This window comes from Lottia gigantea (assembly GCF_000327385.1).
Source record: "Lottia gigantea unplaced genomic scaffold LOTGIsca_74, whole genome shotgun sequence".
NCBI lineage: Eukaryota > Metazoa > Mollusca > Gastropoda > Lottiidae > Lottia > Lottia gigantea.
This window is the reverse complement of record NW_008710478.1, coordinates 1,127,574-1,149,032: the sequence shown is the minus strand read 5'-3', so window position 1 is coordinate 1,149,032 and position 21,459 is coordinate 1,127,574. Positions and strand designations below refer to the sequence as shown.

The 21,459-nt window shown below is 35.8% G+C and overlaps 4 protein-coding genes across 4 annotated transcripts; 1 reads left to right on the top strand and 3 right to left on the bottom strand.

Annotated features, from left to right (window-relative positions):
• Positions 1-1,511: 1,511 nt before the first annotated feature.
• Positions 1,512-4,490, bottom strand: LOTGIDRAFT_168371 (hypothetical protein; the record flags this gene model as incomplete). The annotated part of the gene is made up of 5 exons (XM_009066251.1): positions 1,512-2,036; positions 2,522-2,754; positions 3,154-3,300; positions 3,666-3,929; positions 4,421-4,490. 5 exons carry the CDS (start codon positions 4,488-4,490, stop codon positions 1,512-1,514), a joined length of 1,239 nt encoding a protein of 412 aa, XP_009064499.1.
• A 1,141-nt stretch (positions 4,491-5,631) lies between these two features.
• LOTGIDRAFT_236088 (hypothetical protein) lies at positions 5,632-9,569 on the bottom strand. The gene is made up of 5 exons (XM_009066250.1): positions 9,421-9,569; positions 8,231-8,461; positions 7,478-7,621; positions 6,917-7,140; positions 5,632-6,569 (listed from the first exon to the last, which is right to left on the bottom strand). Exons 1-5 carry the CDS (start codon positions 9,491-9,493, stop codon positions 6,387-6,389), a joined length of 855 nt encoding a protein of 284 aa, XP_009064498.1. The 5' UTR covers positions 9,494-9,569; the 3' UTR covers positions 5,632-6,386.
• Positions 9,570-11,083: 1,514 nt separating this feature from the next.
• Positions 11,084-16,689, bottom strand: LOTGIDRAFT_168369 (hypothetical protein; the record flags this gene model as incomplete). The annotated part of the gene is made up of 12 exons (XM_009066249.1): positions 11,084-11,202; positions 11,678-11,855; positions 12,068-12,268; positions 12,537-12,754; positions 13,186-13,275; positions 13,513-13,741; positions 13,973-14,226; positions 14,591-14,826; positions 15,063-15,154; positions 15,312-15,482; positions 15,841-16,000; positions 16,391-16,689. 12 exons carry the CDS (start codon positions 16,687-16,689, stop codon positions 11,084-11,086), a joined length of 2,247 nt encoding a protein of 748 aa, XP_009064497.1.
• A 1,784-nt stretch (positions 16,690-18,473) lies between these two features.
• LOTGIDRAFT_196330 (hypothetical protein) lies at positions 18,474-20,305 on the top strand. Its single transcript, XM_009066248.1, has 5 exons — positions 18,474-18,527; positions 18,731-18,905; positions 19,173-19,251; positions 19,522-19,821; positions 20,091-20,305. Exons 1-5 carry the CDS (start codon positions 18,494-18,496, stop codon positions 20,241-20,243), a joined length of 741 nt encoding a protein of 246 aa, XP_009064496.1. The 5' UTR covers positions 18,474-18,493; the 3' UTR covers positions 20,244-20,305.
• The last annotated feature ends 1,154 nt before the right edge of the window (positions 20,306-21,459 follow it).

Below are 21,459 nucleotides of genomic sequence, written 5' to 3'. Positions count from 1 at the left end.
CTCCAAGATTCCAAGACTATCACGTGACCTAGTGATATTTACTTCCTAGTTATAAATAGAAACAAGTTGATGGATATCAGTTTCCGACCGAATTTTATCAAACAGTACGATAAGAAATATGACTATTATTACAGCTAATTGGTTGTTTTACAATAAACTATGATAGTTTTAGCGTCATCTAGGGAAAGAGATCATTTGAAATAACGAAAATTGTTGAAACGTTGTGTAAAAGTCAGGAGTGACACCTTATAAAATTATGTTTCATTATTTCATATTAGACATTGTCTGCAGATGTAATTTATGATAACAATACGAGACTAATTGTGTAATTGTATTTTCCATTTATTTCGTAGAATATAATGTCTGAGACTGCATTCAAGTCTGGTCTAGTTTTCGTCTATATGTTTCCTCAAGGCTCTGATATTGGCAATACTGTCAAAGTTTGGGATGCTGGGTGAAGATTTTGGTTGAACCTACAATATCCATTGAACTTATAGCAAAAAAATGGCAATGCGATAAAGCAATACTGTGATATCTTTTAAAAATGTAATGGTAAACGCTTTTCTGGTATTTTTGTGTTGGTTAGAAAAAAAACTGAAACATCACCTTCCCACATACATCAAGCTCAACAGCAACATTTGCTTAAGTTATTATCACTCTTTTATTCAAAATATGGTATATTTTTTATCTGTATCACGTCATCAATTCATATTTAATTCCGTACATCGTTTTGTACAATTCAATTGTGTCAAGGGAGATAACAAGCATTTGTTGCATGATTTTAGAGCACTATTGCTCGCTCTATGAGTGAATCAAACGCATAGTACCTATGTGCACAATTCAATAAACGTAAGCGTAACAGTTTAAAATTTTAGACATGCCATATCTTCCACTTGTCTGCATGTGATTAAATAACACCTATGTAATAAAACTATGTAATACATCGATAAGGTTTATGTTGAGCAAAGCCTGATAATAAATGACAAATGCATAATAAAAATTTCAATCGAACAACATTATATACATCATTAGATCCAGTTGGACTGGTTAATGAGAATTGAAACTGATGCTGTCTGTTTTCATTTCTTTTATAAGATGGAATGTTTAAGCTTCCATATGGCATGTGCTGACACTATGTAATGATTTACGAATATCAACTCTGGTCTAAACAAACACAAATCATTACCATTAATAAATAGTATTAGGCAACAGTCTACTCGAACTCTGAGCTGCCTTGATGAGAGAATTTAAATTTGAAACTAGCTGAAAATATCTTCATATGGAATTGCCCTCAATAATTCAATCAATAAACAATATACGATTAGATAGATGATTGTTAACAAAATTCTATTTTTAACAAGTTTGATAATAAGGCGTACTATATTCGGAATCTGAAATTCTTACAGGTCATAATATGAAATTATAAACAACAGTTACTTGCTACACTCTTCATGGATCTTGTCCATGAAATGATCATTAGATATTATGATGGGTCACAACCGGAAGTCTTCTCAGACATCAGTACATGTACTGGGACTCTTATTGGCACTCTGATTGGACGAGCTACTCATTCGAGAACTACTTCCGTTTCGATAGTCACTAATCTTTCTTGGTCCTTGGCGACGCTGTTCACGTGATCCTCGACGCGGTTCACTACTACTTCTTTTCGAGTCCACGTAACCATTTAGTGATATATGCGTACTGTCACTGCTTCGTCTAGAATCACTTTCCTCGACATGCGCAGAAACAGTTTTCAGTTCATGTTCATCGGAACGACTGTTTCGCTTATACTTAGGATATTTTTCGTCTGCTTTCTTTGTTAAACCAAAATCCCTCTGTTGTCCGTTGTTGAATTGCTTAAAAGTAGATCCCATAGCTCGTTTCTGTGATGCTGGAGAGAGGTTGGGTGTAATACTAGGATTCAGACTAGGAGCGTATGGTATAGGTGTCAGTTGTTTAGCAAGTGATGATGTAGACTCGCTGAAGTAGGGTTGATCGTTCGAACGGACCTTAGCAATAGGCGGTGCCTGCTTTCTCTGAAAAAATATTTAATGGTAAATAAAGGCATTATTTAAATGACAATCTCCCTTATTTTTAAGTGTCAAAAGCCTTTGTCATTGAGAAGTAGGTCCATTTCAATATGTTCTTACTGTTAACCAAGAAGCTTAGGCAACAAAGGCTTCTACACTCTGCAGTAGATATTATATACGAATGTACGTGGTACCCTTGGACACTCAGCATCCTTCCCTTTTCAGTTTTTAGCATACATATTTCCTGTCTAGATTTCGTGCAGGTAATTACATTCTTCAGTTTTAGACGATGAAGGAATTTCTGTTCAGGCGGTTAGTTTTATCCGGTCCTTTCCTAGTTTTCATGGCCAATTTTGCATGTGATATAAAGTTTCAATGACATTTCTAGAAAAAGTTGAATTTTGCGATTTATTATTTCAAGTCGAGGGAATCCGTCTCAATAGCACAATGTAGTTGAATAACTCCCATTTCATAATTTAAAGTGAACTTACTCGAAAAAATCGACCATACTTTCTTTTTCTGCATATAAGAACCACTCCAATCACAGCAAGGGCGATAACTACGATTAACCCAATAGCGACACCAATTATAGCTCCAACTGTCCAGAAACAATCTTCATCTTCATCAGACTCATCATCGCAGTTATAATAATCATCACAAACCAGAGATTCATCTACACATCGTCCACTGTCACATTCAAACTCTTTATTCTGGTCACACAGACCTGGAAGAAATTGTTAACAAAAGTTCCAGTTCCAGCTTCACTATAAGGGTGGTTGTTCCTGACGGGGCAGGAAATTGTCATATTTCTGCAACAGTTGATGCCATTCTGTGATAAGGTTCGTCATCGCGACAAATATCTTAAATTTATGTGGTATATTATTCATAATTATCACACAATTCCAATTTCCTGCTTGATACCCGTGACTCCTGTAATTTCACAGTCTCCTTGAGCATTCGACCAAGGTGAAAGTAGAAAACAGCACTGTTTGTTATTGGAAATTCAGAAGTTAACAAGAGAAAAGGTAAAGAATATCCCAAAGGTTCAAGTAATATTCACACTTTGTTGATACTGGGAAACGAATTTGGAAACGATGACTTTAGCTACAAAGAAACCGCTTACCATTATTGACTTTGGTAACTAGAATATCAAAATAGGAATCATATATAGGACTATGAGGTATTCTCTTGTGAAAGTTGATGGACATTTTCTTTAAATTTGATTCGTAGAGTTTATCTGGAACCTCATCCCCACATACTGACTCACCGACTGGAAAATGATAAACAAACAAAACGCTTATGTTACATTTGTGATCTATTTGATCAATTTCGGTTGTTAACTATACATTTAAAATTTTCTTGTCAAATGCCAAGTTGTTTTAGTAGATTGTAGTACCGTTGAAGGTTAAGCACAAGTTATAATGGCTACCAAATGAAGCAAAGGTGGATATAACCTAAGAATTTCAATGTACGTGTGTAATAAGGGGACAAATTTCGACGGTGAGCTGCGAGCACTATTACTGATTGGCTTGGCAAAAAAATCCCGTTTCTCAGTATGATTGGTGCAAAAAATGGAGCACATGTCTCTTTAAAAGGGTGAACTATGTGTGATTGTCAACAGAAACAAATACTCACTTCCGGAATGCTGAAATCTTCTATTCAAGCCATAAATCTCGTTGGTGGTATCAAATTTATCTATGATTACCGCAGCTTGAGCACATGGAAGGTCCAACTCCAGGAAGCGGAGATGCAGGTTTATATTATCATAGTTGTTGTAAGGATCATAGGCTTGAAGTTTGATCTCACAATCCTCTTCCGCGGTATCGTCATCATACTCTAAAACTATCCTTTCAGCTGTAGAAACCATGATGGTACTACCACACTTTCGTTTTACATAATCTAAAATTAGTAACAATACATATAAGCTAGTCATAATGGGGACAACGCCAGCAACAAAAAGATCAGAGAAGGGAATGGCCGTGGATAACATTTTTAAGATAGGAATGAGTTGGTGTTAGGGTTATGTAGGCTGATGTTATCATATTCTTTCAGATGAGCAACGTCCCGAGGATGGAAAGGTGTGGGCTGAAGAAATATTTTTGAAGATGGAGTTGTTATCACGGCTGTTGATGATATCATTGATTTTCTACTATAAATTAAAGTGGCACAGTGCGTTTTAAACTGTTTGCTGATTATTCTTTGAAATTAAGACGGCATTCTGATTACAATTTAACTTCCAGTTTTTTATCCCTCTCGCCCTTTTCACTGCCATCCCACTGTATAATTGTGTTATAAGCACTAAGACGCTTTCTCACATTCCACAAAATAGGTATGCAATCATGTTCATAAAGCAATTTTGACAACCCGTTGTATAGTTTGTAATTACTTACTGACTTTAGTTGTGTAGGCTGATACCATGACCAAATACAGTAACATGGGAAAGACAACTCTTGTCAACATGGCAGCATCGGAGTTCGTTCACAGAAATAAACAAACAAACAACCTCAAAATTCAAACAGTTCCAAAAAAACAAACAATATACAGAATATCAAATTTCAAGATGGCGTCTGACCCAGATTCAATGTTTGAAACATCCAATGATAATCTATACTATATTGACTCAATGATAACTTAGCGATAGTGGAATTTTATCAGAAAATGTCACATGACAATACCCCAAACTTTATCACAGACATTTCATTATAAATACAAAATACTATTATAAACCAAAATACATACTGCGTAAACATATTATCAGAAGGCTAGAGTCTATGAATGATTGTTTACCCCAGAATTTCATAACAAAAATATAAGATGTTCAAGTTTCCCTTGAATTGGTTTTGTTTTCGTTAATTTTATAGATATTTCTTTTTGTGCTGGCAAAAACCGTAATGGTTAAATTTTGGCATCGTGCTTATAATTTTATTGTATTTTTCTTTTATTGGGTTTTGTACAACAGTCGTTGTAGATTTGTTACATCCCAATCTAACAGTGTGTCTAATTGAAGTAAGTTCACAGGAAAGGAATAACTCAACCAATCAAATGACCTGTTAAGTAAGTGTTTTGTGGGCACTTTTGAGAATTTTGGCATTAGATATACAACTTCTATAGATATAGAAGTCTATTCTCAGCCTTTTTGTAGAGCACAATATTGGACGTCCTTTGATCCACAGCATAACCACCTTGTTTCCAGTTGACAGTTGTATAATTTAAGAGTTGTCAGATACGATTCAAGTTGCTATCATTGTTTTTGTAGCCTTCAAAGTAGGTCTTACGCCCAAAGGTTCTAGCTAATTCACTCAATTAAGAGTGTATACAGGGCCCCATTCAGCTTACCTAAGCGATTTGATAAAAACAAAACATGGAGGTCTTTGTACTCGTTCAGCATCTAGAAAAGACCTTATTGGGCCTAAAACTTTGCGAACCTACTGTGGTGATCGTGCTTTGTCGTGCTGTGTGTGGAATACTCTACCAAAAAATGTTAAAAGATGCAAATTCAGTGGACATATTGAAGACTCGTCTTAAGACACACTTATTAACTTGTGAATACCAGATATGATAGAGCCACTATTATAGTAAGACTATAAATACAAACATCCACTAATAATGTAACGATTTATTAACAATAAAATAACAAACAAACACAGTACTTGTACACAATATATGCACAGTCACTACAAGGGTTCGTAGGAGGTTTTCTGTCGTAAATAAATTGTGGCACTTGAAATATAAATAATATATACATCCTTTTTCTGTCCAGCGTCTGTGATTCATATAATTCATATAAAAACAATGAACTTATTAAAACTTTACTATCGTAAATGACATTTAAACCAAATATTGTTTTGTGACAGTCAAATTCTGGCATAAATTTTCTCCTTGATACATTTGACGGCATCGTGACAAGAAAACACATTTGAATTATGTTACCTTTAAGAATGTGTATAGATTTAATAGCAAAAGTTAATTCAAAACGTGAATTAAGCTTACATGTAGTAATGGTTATTAATAATCTGTTCCTTTTCTATTGTTAAAAACAAGAAGAAGCTGTCTGACAACAAACCCCTGAAAATTTGTTTGTATATTGTATAGAGGCTTTCTAACCGTTTTATGTGTTTTCGGGACACTAATATTTCGATATGCGCCATTCCATTTTTAGTATTCTGTGGTTCATGTTCACACAAAGTGTTATATGACGCAACTATAGCAAAGCTCTTAAATATTATTACATAGCAATATTCATAAACGCTTAGTTTTAATGTAAATTGGAATGGCGCATATGATACAAGTGTCCCCCAATTCACCTACAAGGTTTATAAAGCCTATTTACAATTAACAAAATAAAAGTCTATCGGTCTAGCTTTTAACAGTGGTTTTAGGTTGTTCTTGTTTATAAGCAGGTGGAGCAGGTGGAGCAGGTGTTTGTTGTTGGTAACCAGGGAATGGTGCTGCACCATACTGAGGCTGTGGCATCACCATGTATGGTTGAGCAATAACTTGAGGACCATTGGTATATGGCATACTGCCATATTGATTTTGCTGCAAGAAGAATATAAAAATAATAAAACCGGTTCAGAGAAAGGAAAACGGAATATCGGCGTCTCGAGGCATTGGAAATTTACAGAATTATTGTATATAACTACACATCTAAAAGAATTCAAGCGTTTGTGTGTGGTTTATATATATTTGGTAAATTTTTTCATGAAGCTGAATAAAAAAAAAACGCGTTTCATTTTGTTCTTTCCTGTAAATATTTTTTTTCAGGCAATTTAACCAGGTCGACGACACTTCCCTTTTTTCCCATTTAGTTTAATAATTTGAGAACAGATTCCCAAGGGAGAGTATCACAGTTTGTTCTATCCCGGACAACACAAGAAGAGACTTACATAGACCACTCTTTGTTTTCGTCTACAAGATACAGCAATTATAATAACCACTATCATAAACAGAACACCACCACCAATACCAATTCCAGCAATAGTTCCAATTGTCCAGAAACATACAGACCCTTCATCTGAGTTGTCACCACAGTTATTATTACCATCACATGTTAATAGGTTATTAATACACTCGAAATTATCACACTGGAACTCGGTATCATCACAAAATCCTATTAGAAAAAATATAAAACAAAATGTTTGATACCGTTTGGCAGTGTTGATTCTTAGTTGTAGTTTAGCTAACTTAAACAAACAATAACAAAACAAATATCACAAAAATCACAGCCGTCTCAGATCTTACCAAATAAAAAGATCATTATTCTCAAAAGCCAGTACTGATGGATTTTGGTTAAGTCCAAGGCAAAATATAATTAACTGCTCATCAACAAATCACATAAAATTTGAACCAAATTTTATTTTAGCTAAGACATGGACCATAAATGCCCAAAATATGTTCCAGATTGTCACAGTTTAGTATAATGGTATATACAAAATGTTCAACTTTACCATCATGGCTCTCTGTTAATAAGAAATTAAACGAGGCAGTGTATTGAGAATATCCTTCATTCTTATTGATCTCTATGACAATACTTTCACCACTTCCTTTATAGAATGTAGATGGTTTGTATCCACATAGTTGATCAGCTAATACTGAAAAATAATATAATAATTGCCACTTTTCCGAAGGGAAACAAAACATACAGTTCCATTCCAATTGACCAAAAAAGGACTGCTAGTAAAGGGATTGGCCCGCTGAAATCAAACAAGTCATAAGATAAGCATTATCTGTCTAGACATGTAGCAACAGCCATAATCAATAAGGTGAAATTTGGCCTAAATGATCAGTCATGCCATTAACATTTACCCATTACTCCGTTGTTATCGATCTTGCAGTCATCAGAATATTCGATTCGAAAAGATAACTTTCAATTATGTATTAATTTCAGCTTACTCTTCCAACAGTTTTCTTTTCTAGTGTTTATCTAATGACCCTGAGTGTCCTATAGTTTTCAAACAATGCGAACGTCCATGTGCACTGCGACTGATAAAAGCACCACGGCGGTCAAGACAATCGAAGTATATTAACATGAACTTCCTTTAAAAGGATTCATATCAAATTCATCAACTTAACACCCTTGGTTGTTGGTGACCATAGGTTAGCGTAGGTTAAACCAAGACGCCTTTTCACAACCACGGTGTCGACTGAAATGTTTGGTCAATCCCATAGCTAAACGGTATAAAAATGACAAGAATGCTTACTGGTTCTAGATTGTCGATTTGTTGAATCGTAAAGGGTAACTGAACCATAATTACATGGAAGATCAAAATCTAGAAAATGGCCTTCTAGTGACAAACCGGTTTGGAAAGAATCGTAAGCTGTTAAAGTGATTTCACATGGACTATCTAGTCCATAAAACATATAGTTTTCAAGTTTCAATTTGGTGGCACTGGTGACGTATACTGTACTACCACAATTACTGTTCACATATTCTGAAAAACAAAACAAAACTGTTATGTGTCAAGTAATCACCAACTAAATAGAAGATGTACTGTATTGTGGTGATCGCAATTTGGTTTGTATGGAACCATAAACTGCTTTGTTTCACTATTTGATAGAAGGTTAAACTTGTAACTGAGTTTTATATATGTATAGAGCTGTTTTACATATCCGACTTTACTGACATGTTGATTCCAAAAAATCATAGGAAATGCCGAAATTGAGGTCTATCATCTGATAAAGCAAAACTCTAAACGATTATTTCCCCCTATCTGAACTTACGTATAGGGTCAACTTTAAATGAGAACTAACCATACAGTCACTGCTCTAGTTTCATTTCAAACATATATGATTAAGTAATATGAAACTAGAAGTATATATATATTTGTCAATTATACATCAAGTAGCCGATTTCTTGGAAAGATTCGAAATACGCAGTTAAAACAAATCGTATCTCATTTAATGTTTAATGAAACCATTTCATTAGAAATTCACTAGAGTGTTCATGTGACCGTTGATCGTATAGACTAATGCATGTGATTCCTTATCAGGTGCTAATTAATAAACAGTTATAATTAATAACGTTAGATGAGTCGTAGAGAGGTGAGAAGAGGGGGGGGGGGATTCTTTTGTGGTCTCGTATCGAAGGTATTGATTGCTTAGCAGGACACACTGTACAAAGGTAAAATGATATATTGGTTAGCCCCGATATTACCATATTCAATTTCTCCAATGTCAGAGATCATATGACCCAAATGTCTTCGAGAAAGTCGACTAGTCAGTCCAGGACATAGCAGTAAGGTGGTTTTGGACCAATAATAAACCAAGTTCTAACAATCCGAATCGCAAAACCAAATCCGAAATCAACATTGTGGCAAAACCTTGGTCTCAGGTGATCAACTTTTCACTTGAGGAAGTAATTCAATGTTATTGTTAAAGTGAGGTTACTTACCAGTATCAGTGTACGATGAAACTGTGGAACAATATACACTTATCAATGTACACAATATCAAGAACTTCAGCATATTGGAGGTTGTGCGATGTTTTACTACTCTTTTCACAATTCAATTTACAAATAGCCACAACCTTTACACCAGGAAGTATAAACCACAATAATTTTTATTCGAAACTTCGTGTGCAGTAATGAATATAAATATAGGCGGATTGAATCATGTGACTTCGAATCATTTGTGTTTATCGTCGTACAAAACGTCATTGTTATTTATAGTAGTTGATAACGATACGTAAGTGAATGTGAAAGATAAAGTGAACTTTCATCTCTATCTGTAACTATTGTCGTGTATATTGAGCAGCAATGGCAGGTGTGGCGCTAGGTAGGGTGTGTTTATTCTTCTAGACACCTGATAACACTTTTCATTACCAAACAATTACTTACATACGATTGATATACTTGATACTTGTTTTGAGTTTTGTGGTTTGGGTCGTTAGTACTTGGGGTACTTTTTTTTTATTTAGCCCTTCGCGATACGTGACGTCATTAAACACTTAGTTTTAGATGAATTGCAGGAACCACAGACGTCTGATCGGAAATTGGAATGGTGCAAAGTGATGCTATCAGTGTCCACGACACACATAAACAATTTAGAAAACCTCTTTACAATCCCTTTTATTGACTAGTGAAAGAGGATGGAGTACTACGTTCTAGTATTATGAATTGTAAAGTGCTAAATATTTCCTTAAGGGCTTTGTTCTTCCTCCTCATTACTGATTGGGTGAATTTAGAGGCGGAGACAGGTTTACGTCTAAGGGGGGCGGGGGGGGGGGGGCGAAATATCTGAGATTGCCCGAATTTCTAACCAAGTTATGAGATTTTTGCCCTAAAAACATGCGAGAGGGGGGTGGCTACCCCCTCTGCCCCCCATTGGCTCCGCCCCCAATTTTACTTCCTATTAATCTGCATTCACGCGGCTAACACAACGTGTTGATAATTGAGGAAAGGTTACTATATTTGTCTTCAAAATACATGTTCATACTATTTATAAAAGTACAGTTAACTATACAGCAAAATTAGAGGTCATGATTCGCCATTTTCGGGTATTGATGTAGTTTCCCAGCTGTAAATGGGTACGTATAATCCGGGAAAGATCAATGCCAAGAGGTTCGGCCAAGGCCCAGCTAGGATAGGATCCTTAACTGTGAACCAAAGTTATTAACCTTGTAAAATATAGATGTTTCAGTTTCTGTCTTTTTTCTTTTCTCTAGAGGTACCAGAGCTGCACGAAACATCGCATAATCTGATCAAATAAACCTCTAAGTACATTTCACTGTCTCAAGAAAAGACGAGTCGTCTTTTTAACTTTCAAACGATGATAATTCTAGACACAAATGGATTTGAAGGCTTAAATTTTGACGATGAGCTGTGTATATTATTACTGATAAGCGTAGCTTAAGAAATCCCGTTCCCGAGACTGAGGTGCGATCATCATCCGTTTGACCTCTTAAGTTTGTCTCAATACCAATGCAAAATTTAGGCAAAATAGTTTGGGATATTATAACGGCAAAACATAGTTCAATATAGAATACTACCCTGCATTTTATTGGACACAACGTTTCAACAATTTACATACTAGTTATGAATGATAATTATTAATTTTTTATCTGGCTCGTCCTAAATATTTATCTCCGAATATAGTAAAGAATCCTTTCAGTACATTTGAATCGACATTTTTCTTCTGGTTTGGTTGTTGACCACCAACATAGAAATTATACGTTCCTGGAATTGGAAAAGAAAATTCAAACTTAAACTGTAAAGGATAATAAATTGTGTCATTTTTATACCATTCTGATTTTGATTTGCGATAAAGTCGTTATGATATGGTAAAAGTTTGCTGGAGACAAGACAAGATATAATCCGGCTGGAGTCAATGTATACTATACATGTTTAGGATAGAAATATAAAACTCTTTTATTTGGTTTGATGAAAGTCTTCGATGACAAATAATAAATGGTCTAGTGGTATAGAATGGCGAGGTATAACTTTTATTAGTACAATTATATTTATAAACTAAAATAAATATCTTGGAATGCCATAGTGAGTATTCGATAGATTATTTCCCTTACTGATATGTCCTATTTCAATACAGCGCCACCAAACGGATTGATTCTGCCGGTAACTCAATGGTAATGACTTCCAATATCCTTTGTTTTGCGGACAATAAAGACGAATATGCATCGTTACGGCCACTTACCGTATTCAATTTTCCAGCCAGTAGAATCATCTACCCATAAAGCCATAATTCTAGATGGTATAGTAAACTGGACAGTAACAGTCGAGCCTGCTGGTATCAACTTACGGGTAAAGTTACCTAGTTGTATTTTAGGGGCTGGTACTGAGGGGCTGTTCCACGAGAAATATACTTGTATTACCTGAAAAAATACAGAAATTGGGATGATATATCTGTCCTTCAATTCAAATGCACACGTTACGTCTAGAGCCCTGTTATAAACTTATATCAAGACGATATCAGTATTCTGAGACTAGAAGCATTCAAAAGCAAACAAGTCAGTACTTTGGAGACTGATGTAGTAATATATTATTGCTGTTTATCTGAAAGACTTGTAGCTATATCACTACTAACCTCGTCGGCGTCGATACTTCCAGTATTCTGGACCTGAACCGATCCAGTAAAGTTGACCCCAGCTGCTATAGAATCAGAATAGGTCAGATTAGAATAGTGGAATGTTGTGTAAGATAGACCGTAACCAAATGGATACAGAGGTTCTGGTGGTGAATAACGATATGTTCTTCCTTCCATCGTAAAGTTGGTTATTGGTGGAATCTGCGAAAGAATCAAAACGATGTCTATGTTTGGGAATACGTCTGTTACTGTAATAAATCATAAATAGTATATTCGGTTATCGTATTTTGCAACAAACACTGAAGAGGCATGAAACCTAACCCCTTGTAAACCAGTTTGTACATGTAATAATGAATGGGAGTGATATGATAGACTGACATTTGAATAAAGACCTATATTTTTATATCTTTAGCTGTGTCTAGGATTCAAATCCCCAGTGTAGATATTCTGATGATACTTGCGGATTTACCTGATCATCACTCGCTGGCCATGTAATGGGTAATCTACCAGCCGGCACAGATGAACTTCCATTAGACATCGTCAAAACGTTATACAAGGCATCACCAGCAGCTTGTGATGGATAGAAGACCTCCAGAATAGACGTAACACGATTTTCGCCATCCGGCCATCTTAGATCGACTGCTCCAGCGTTGAACATCACCAACACTATCGGAGTCGTGGATGGACCTTAAACCAACAGGGGGAAATTGAGAAACTAAATTAAGATTAGATGTTTGGACCTTCCAGTTGACAGTTTAAATACCAATGCAGAGTTGACAAACGCAAAATACAGCATTGGCAAATAGAAAACCAAGTCTGGCTGCGGGCCTGGTAATGACGATGTTACAGTAAGGATCTCTACATGAAGATGGATATAAAGGCAAAGATGTTTTTGTTCACAAAATAAACAATGTTTATTTACAAAATAGGATTAGGGAACATGCTTTTGCCTATTGTACCCTCTCCGTGGTAAAGAGGATGACGCTGGATAAGACACCTATATTTTATTCTTGATCAAACCCAATATACTTTAGCATGCTTTGTGCATATCCTCTTTTTTAGAATGAATAACACAAATATTTAGATAATCTCTTGAATGTCAAAAACATTGATCTTACTATTATCTACAGCATCCTTCAAAATATCTAACTGGTGACCGGGAAACGATATATTCATTCTATCATGAGCTTCTTTTTCTACGTCATTTCCTGTCGTTATGAAAATTTAGAACATTAGCGATAAGTACGTTCTCTCAGGTAGTGTAAATATAGGCCTAGTATTAGTTACGAGACGCCTTGTGTTATGCATTACCTAACTCTGATATATATATTTGTTTATATTGTGTATAAATGCACTGATTGTGGATGTACACAAGAGAGTGGACTGACAAAAATAGTATTTGCCAGTGTCCATTTGGATACATTTTAGAATAAATTGTCATTTACCTAAACCAAGGCAGACGATGATTACGTCAGATTTTTGAACGGCCTGAATAACCGCCGTCTGGTTATATTGTAAACAATTATTATCACCAAGACAACCATTAGTTGATGTGACAGAATGAGCTAAATATTTAGATAAAGTTTCCAGTGGAGTGGTGGTATAGGTAGGCATGATGGTGGGAGAGTAATTTCCGGTCTGTGCTTCTGGGTTGTTTATCATTGGTCCAATTATCTGGAAAAAAAATGTCAAACAAAACCCTTCTACGCTTAAAGGCGCAGGATGAGACGCCAGGCAGCAGAGGCCGGGCCTGAACACATACTCATACGATCATTAAACAATGTTTTTCTTTATAAAGAGAAAACAGAGGACATGGACTGACTGTAACAACCAATGCACACGGGTTACTAAGTTCAAGTATGGTAAATCTTGCTAAGTATTAAGACGACTTGGGTCAATACTTACCGCTACATTATTATATTTGGTTTGTTTCATTGGTAGAAAATCTCCTCGATTTTTCAACAAGACAAAAGATTTCATGGCTGCCTCAACAGATAACATGCGATGAGCTGGGGTTTGGATGATGGACAGGTCTAGCTGTTTGTATGGTACCATCTCTGGTGGATCAAATTCTCCAAGCCTTAATCTCGTGAACCATGTTGGTTTAATTAAATCTCGAACCATCTTCTCTGTCAGTTTGCCTTCTTGAATAGCCTTAACTGAAACATGAACCACAGTCCAAATAGATGCATTTAGAAAGGAATGTGTTACTCAATGGCTTGTCCTTAGAAACTTATAATTTTGGGATACTCATCACCGTTTAAAATACAGAAAAATTATTGGTTAATGTTATGGCTGAAAATTATGTAGGAGAATTGTAAATTATTTTCTGACAGAAAGCATAATGATGGATTTACTTGAATATCTGTTGTTTTTATAAGTCCGATTTGCGATCACTTGTTCAGTTGTACTGTTGTCCGAATAATCAGTTGCTTTTTATACAGGTGTAGGTTATTCATTTTCAGAGCCTAAATATTGGTATTTATCACAAGGGATGATGTTGGACGCAATAGACCAACTTACCCATAGAAAAATAAGCATTATCCTTATCTTTGGTTTTTCCACCAGCGGCATTGATATTACACCCGGCATTCAAACTGCCCGCTACAATATCTACTGAGTTATTATAATAATTATGACCAGTCTTCATCCCTTCAATAGCTCCAGCATCACTTATAACATATCCTTTAAATCCCCAGTCAGACCGTAAAACATCTACTAGGGTAGTTTTATCAGCACAGGCTGGCACCCCGTTTATACTGAAATTGAATTAGACAAGAACAAAAGTCGAAAGGTATTTTGGAAGTATACAGAAATGAATTAGGGGTATAATTGGGAGTACAAACTATTTTTCTTGGGCGACAAATGACACCCCTCCGCCGCTGAATAAGGAGAGAAAAGACGATTTAATTTATACCTTTCGCCAGTTTCCACGACATATCCAGGCAAATAATATGATATTTGATGGACAAGAATAAAATATGTTTATATCTACCTATTATAAGCACAGAGTAGTCCGTAACTACCAGCATCAATACACCCCTTAAACCCTGGTAAAAATGTCATCTGTAAATCTCGCATTGAAACCTGTAATATATTTTGAAGATGACATCTCAAATGGACGTGTGGACTATACTGAATTTGGTCTTTTTGAGGTTTATTATTTTATTAATGAAATAAGTAAAACATGGTTTTTGTTCAAAAAGAAATAAATCAAATATTTGTAATGTTATCGACCACTTACCTTGGCATCAAATTTCATTCTGGACACAGGATAGCTGTCTGGACCCCCGGAAGCAGTATAATGTTTGCAGGTTGCTGTCATTAAAGCATACCTTGGATTATCTCCCTGTATTGCCTTAACAAATACACGAGCATAAACGTCAGCGAGAAATGGATCTTCACCCCATGTTCCCTGTAAACAGAAAGTTATGATTAATTTTAACGAACCGTTATACGTTTCGTCGGAATGTGGTCAAACCGTATCAAAACGAGAACGTCGGCTGAACAATTTTTAAAAACAATTGCAGTGACCCTCAGAAAAAAAACGAAAAATTCAGTTCTGCATTTTAATCAGATTGGTATTAAATACTGAACTGTGGGCTATTTCAATATTTTTGATGACAATCGACGTTATAATTATATTGTCTGATAAGGGAGATGCGAGGTATGATAATTCTAGCTTTTTCAGCTATGTGATACGTTGATGTTTTATACTGTGTTCAATTTATCTTCTTCAAGACTGTCAGATAAAACATCAAACAACAACTGACCTCATTTCTCCCCCATCGAGCATCTCTGTAAATATCTAGATTAGGACTAAAACAACTCAATCCCTTATGAACACCATATTGGCCATGTTTTAGGAAATAATTATTTTTAGCTCTAGCTTCCAGGGCAGAAACCCTTGCCACGGCATACATCAAATCAGGGCTGAAATAAAACATAGTCTTCAATACAGATACTGGTATTTTTTCACCGAACGCAAATCGGCATGTATTTGTTATAATCTGTATTCAAAGGACTTCGATGAATGCAAACGATATTATTATCATTTTTTGGTTCGCATCCCTAAGTTTCCATCAAAAGATCAAAGAAAGACTTATAAGGCTCAAATTTCGACGGTGATCTGTGAACAGTATTACTGATTGGCTCAGCTAAAAATTCCCGTTTCTGAGACTAAGGTACAATAGGTACAAAAAATAAAAAATAAATCCCATCATTAAAACTTCTATGAATTTTTTTTTAATTTCGGTATATTTTCTTTCCCAATGAAACGGAATCCATCAATAGTCATGGCTCATTTATCGGAAAAGAACTTACCTGAAAGCAGCGGCCAGGCCAATAGATTCCGGAAAAGAGGTCGCATTCCCTGCCCCGACATCACCACGGCCACAATTCGTCCACCAAGAGTACGCTCCAATATCGAGTCTTGATATATCTGGAGTAGCTCCAGTACCCTTGGCCAACTGTCCCTGGATCTCCTCGATAGTCAATCTACCCACTAGGTCATCGACTCGATCGTCCCAGGGAAGGCTCGGATCCTGAAATGGATAACGGTAGCCGGTACTCGGAACAACTAGCAAGGAAACAACGAAAAGCAAAGCTTTGACTACTCCCATCTCCACGACTTTCATAAATCCGTGCTGGAAAGGAGACCTAACGACAATGGGGAATAAACTAGGGTCCCTTCATAAATCCTAAAGCAGGTTGTATAAGTTCACCTTGGTAGAACCTTTTTTTTATCTTTCGGGGTTTCTCTGTCCTTGAAGGCAAGGCCTTGCATAATAATTCACCAATGAATAACCCAAGATAGACGAGACACTTTACTTAGTTATTTTGTGTCGATACAATCTTTTTGGTATAACATATTTTCCCAACGGCAGCGGTATTTTTTCAGTGGTTTTTCCTCCCTAAAGCACAAAGTGCCCTATAGGCATTTGTATAGTAACCTGCTGATACGACGTGTTGACTCTCTAGCGTCGCTCACGTCATGATATGTTTCAACAGTCTTTACTACATGTTAGACGAAAAGTGCATCAAAGAAAAACTCTTTTGAAGTATACTAATTGATCGAATAGTTAACCTCAAACACTTACCAATGATAATAAAGGAGGCTTTTTTGTATTGGCCTATTTATTGATAAGTTTTATCAAGCACAAACACAATCTCAACAAAAACTTTGATAAAGATGTCCACAATTTTCTGTTGTTTTGAAGATTTCTTAACATCACTACAATTTTCTTACTTTGATTTGGCTTTTAGCTTATTTGACACAAAAAATTAGTGTTCATGTTATAATTTCTTTGACTTAAACCATTTTAAATATGAAATGGGGGCGTATATTGTCGTAACCTATGTCCGTCGGTCAGTTCGTCCGTCCGCCCACAATTGCTCTAGAAGGCACAATTCTTGACTGATTTTGAAGAAACTTGGTATGATTTGTTTGTAATCTCCCAAGGATGAACCCTATTGAAAATCAGAAAATCGATCAATATTTAGTATGAGTTATTGCCCTTGTTCTTAAAAACAATAAAATTTTTAGCCCGTCAACACTGTAGATGGCACAATTCTTGAATTTGATTTGGTATCACCCAAAAAATGTTAAAAAGAGTGTATGACTGAAGGTTGAATATTTCATATTGGTTACTGTATACTGCCAAATATTTTTAATCAAAATCAAAGCTGCCCACTGGCCCACCTGCCTGGTAAGCTATCTTTTACTATTTGTCTTGGAAATCACAGTTGTATAGTGCATGGATAATACAATATATCAGACACTTTTACTCAATCACTGCAATCTGAATTTTTATTTGTAGCCTACAGTGCATTTTCAGTTAAGGAAAGACACTAAAATCTAAGCTGTGAGAATATAGTCCAAATACATTTCTAAAATATTTTAATAGAAAAGAGAATAAACAACGTTAAAATACGAACCTGATCCTTGCCGAATACTGAAATTGGGAAGTGCAAAATCAAAATGACAAAATCATCTAAAGTTAGCTATTAAGCCAGTTCAAATATAACAAAAAGGCAAAAAAGCAAATACATCCCTACATTCAGCTTCGAGACGTTTTTTTGTTGTTTGTTTGGACGGTTTGTGTCGTATCATAGGCTATCATGGGGACAAGAAAGAACGCAGGGCAGCCCGTGGGAAGATAATGTCGTTCTACTATACTGTAATAACACTTGTCAAACCGAAATAGATTAAAACTACGAATTATGGTACGTTGAAAAAGTCCATCTGTGTCTCTCCCAGGCTGTATTGTACTTTCATTTTATTCAAATTAATTTATTGCCTTGAAATGATCATCTCGAACACCGTAAATTTTAAAGTCGTGAGCTTTGACGAAACCTGGTTCTGTATAAATTCGCCAACAATGGACACCATCGACACAACCTGTTTAACAGTTGCCAAATCTAAAGATGAAGATCTTAATCTGTCTTGTCGTTCTTATTGGTGAGTATCAGAATTTGTCGATCTGACATGAATTACTTCCCTTGTGTTAAGGGATTGAATTGAACTAACAAAGGAAACAGAATAGGTGAACTTCTACTTCATCAGACAGACAAGATTCTTTCGAGTCGCTTAACCATGAATTTTAAAGTCTGGTACAAACAAATTAGAAACGGACTTTCTAACTTCTTTCGATCTAATTTCAGCTGCTACCAGTGCCCAGCTGGAAAGAATTGTTGGAGGAACTAATGCATCTCCAGGTCAATTCCCCCATCAGCTGTCTCTTCAGTATCAATCTGGTAGTTCCTGGGCTCATACTTGTGGTGCTGTTCTTATTGGACCCAGAAAATTCTTAACCGCTGCTCATTGTGTTTCAAGCAGGTAAATTGTTACTTTGTTTATAGAGATGAAGCTTTTGATATAACAAAAAAAACAGGGCTGTGTGTATCTTAATAAAACTCAATACTGAATCCATATTCGTATCATATTTTCATTGAGCAAGTTGTATACAGTTTGTGTGTTGTGTGTTTCATAACCCATGGGTGGTGAATCCTTATTTTTGTCATAAAGCTAAATACAATTTTAGTTCTCAACAAATATAAATAAAATTTTAAGATAATAGTAAATTTTGGTGATTAATTATTTCAGCCGAACTTATCGAGTCATGGCCGGGTCTACCCAATTGAACAGTGGTGGAACATACTACACCGTCAGTAGAATTACTAACGTAAGTTTTTAAACCAGAATGCCACTCCCATTATCCATATGGATAACTTAATAGACAATTCGTATTAGCACATCGCTCAATTTTGATTCTTATGTCGACACGACATAGTAGCACCTTCGGCACAAACATTGATACGAATGTGGTTACCAGCACTGCATATTTCTCAGGGCGTATAAATAATAATAAGTAAGTAAGTAAAATAATAATATGTTTCTGACAAGTTCACTAAAACGAACCAACATGACTAGTATAGTACATTTTAAATTTCAGCATCCAAACTACAATGGTAACGCTAATGGTTTCCCTAATGATATTGCCGTTGGTATTCTAACTAGTGATGTAAATGTTGGTGGAACCATTGGTTTGGCTTCTGCAGGTAGCAGTTTTGCTGGCAGTAAATGTATCATCAGTGGTTGGGGCAGAACTTCAGGAACATCTTCCATTCCTAATGATTTGAAATATGTTGAAATGAACAAGATCACCAACAGTGAATGTACTAGCAGATGGGGCAGTAGCTACATCTTTAACTTCCATATCTGTGTCTACGAGTCTGGTAAATCAGCTTGCAATGTAAGCAGGATTGACAAAATTTCAAGGAGGGTGGGGGGGCTCCTCATATCTAAGTGGCAGGATTCCGCTTTTGGAATCTCAATTCCAACAGTTGTGCTTAGAATATTATATATATTATGTATCACCAGATCATGGAGGCTGACGACGCCACAAGTGTCGAAAATCTGCAATCGAACATGACTTTTATCTTAGAAAATTGTTACCGCATTCTGTTTAATGCATTTTACCATAGTTCTTGTTTTTGCATTCTCACATGGAATTAATTACAGGGTGACAGTGGTGGACCAATGATCTGTAGCAGTGAAAGTCAAACTGTTCTAGCTGGTATCACTTCATGGGGAGCTTCAGGTTGTCCTGGAACTAGACCCAGTGTCTATACCAGAGTTTCAGAATATCTCAACTGGATTAATAGTATTAACTAAAATCAACTGATGATATGATTATGTGATATTGAATAAATTTTATTGATAATAACTGAACCGTTTATAATGTATTTACTTATGAACATGATGTGACTCGAGACTATAAATTCCCTATCATGTCATTGTCTCTAATCGCAGTAATACGAGGGTACAAACTTTTGCCACAATCATATAATGTATCTTGTCATTTTAAACGGACGTCCATCTTGTTCACCCCACATTAAATCAATGTATTACATTTACAAAAGTAATTTTTACTAAATTAAAAGTCAAATGAACTAATTAAAGAGATGTTCATCGTCTTACAGTGAACAAACCTGTCTATAGAATGGTTATCAAATTCTGCAAATGAAGAGCTAAATCAAGCACAGATACACACTGACATGGTCACCAGTATCGGGAATGATGTCCCGATGACTGTGGAATTAAAACATGAAAGAGAGAGCATTGACGATGATTCGCGTCCAGGGAGGCCTTTCACAGCAACCATTCCGGCAAAATTACCCGGGTGCATGATATACCTACATATACATATATTGATCGTTGATGTAGAGTTGGGAATGACAGACGTTTCTGCAACATGAGTACCAAAGATCTTGAAAAGCCGATCAGCTACATGTCAGATTCCTGATGCCTCGTGATAGTTTATGCCGATGATCTTTGGTCCCAATTTTTAACCATATAATTGACCTTTATAGTAGACTGTTGCGCGAAGCAGACCATGTTTACTCTTTCCGAAACACCTGATGATGCTTCTCTTTACAACTTTTGCCGAAATTGTCTTGCTTGTATAGATTTTTATTATGAGATCTGTTTCCGAAAATAAAAAAAGTCGGTCGTCATTATCCTAGCAATGATTACGTCATTTCCGTTGTGAATGATCTTTAGAATGATTGAAGATAATTACTTCTTGACCGACATCGCTGGAAAAAGTTTGTAGAGAAATAAAAGAAGACCATGCTGGTCTTTCACAACTAGGCTTTTACTTGTTTTGTAAAAATGAACATGCGCACGAAGTTTGTAAATTGAATAAGTGAACCATGCAAACTTTCTACCATGCCTCCGCATATTACAAATCACTTACCGTAGATCCCTACGAATTAGGGATATATATATTCATTTAAATAATACCAAGAAAGTCATTTTGAATACCCATCATTCTAATTTATCCTTTATAAGTACATTGCTTTCTTATTAATCAATATATGTGAGCAAA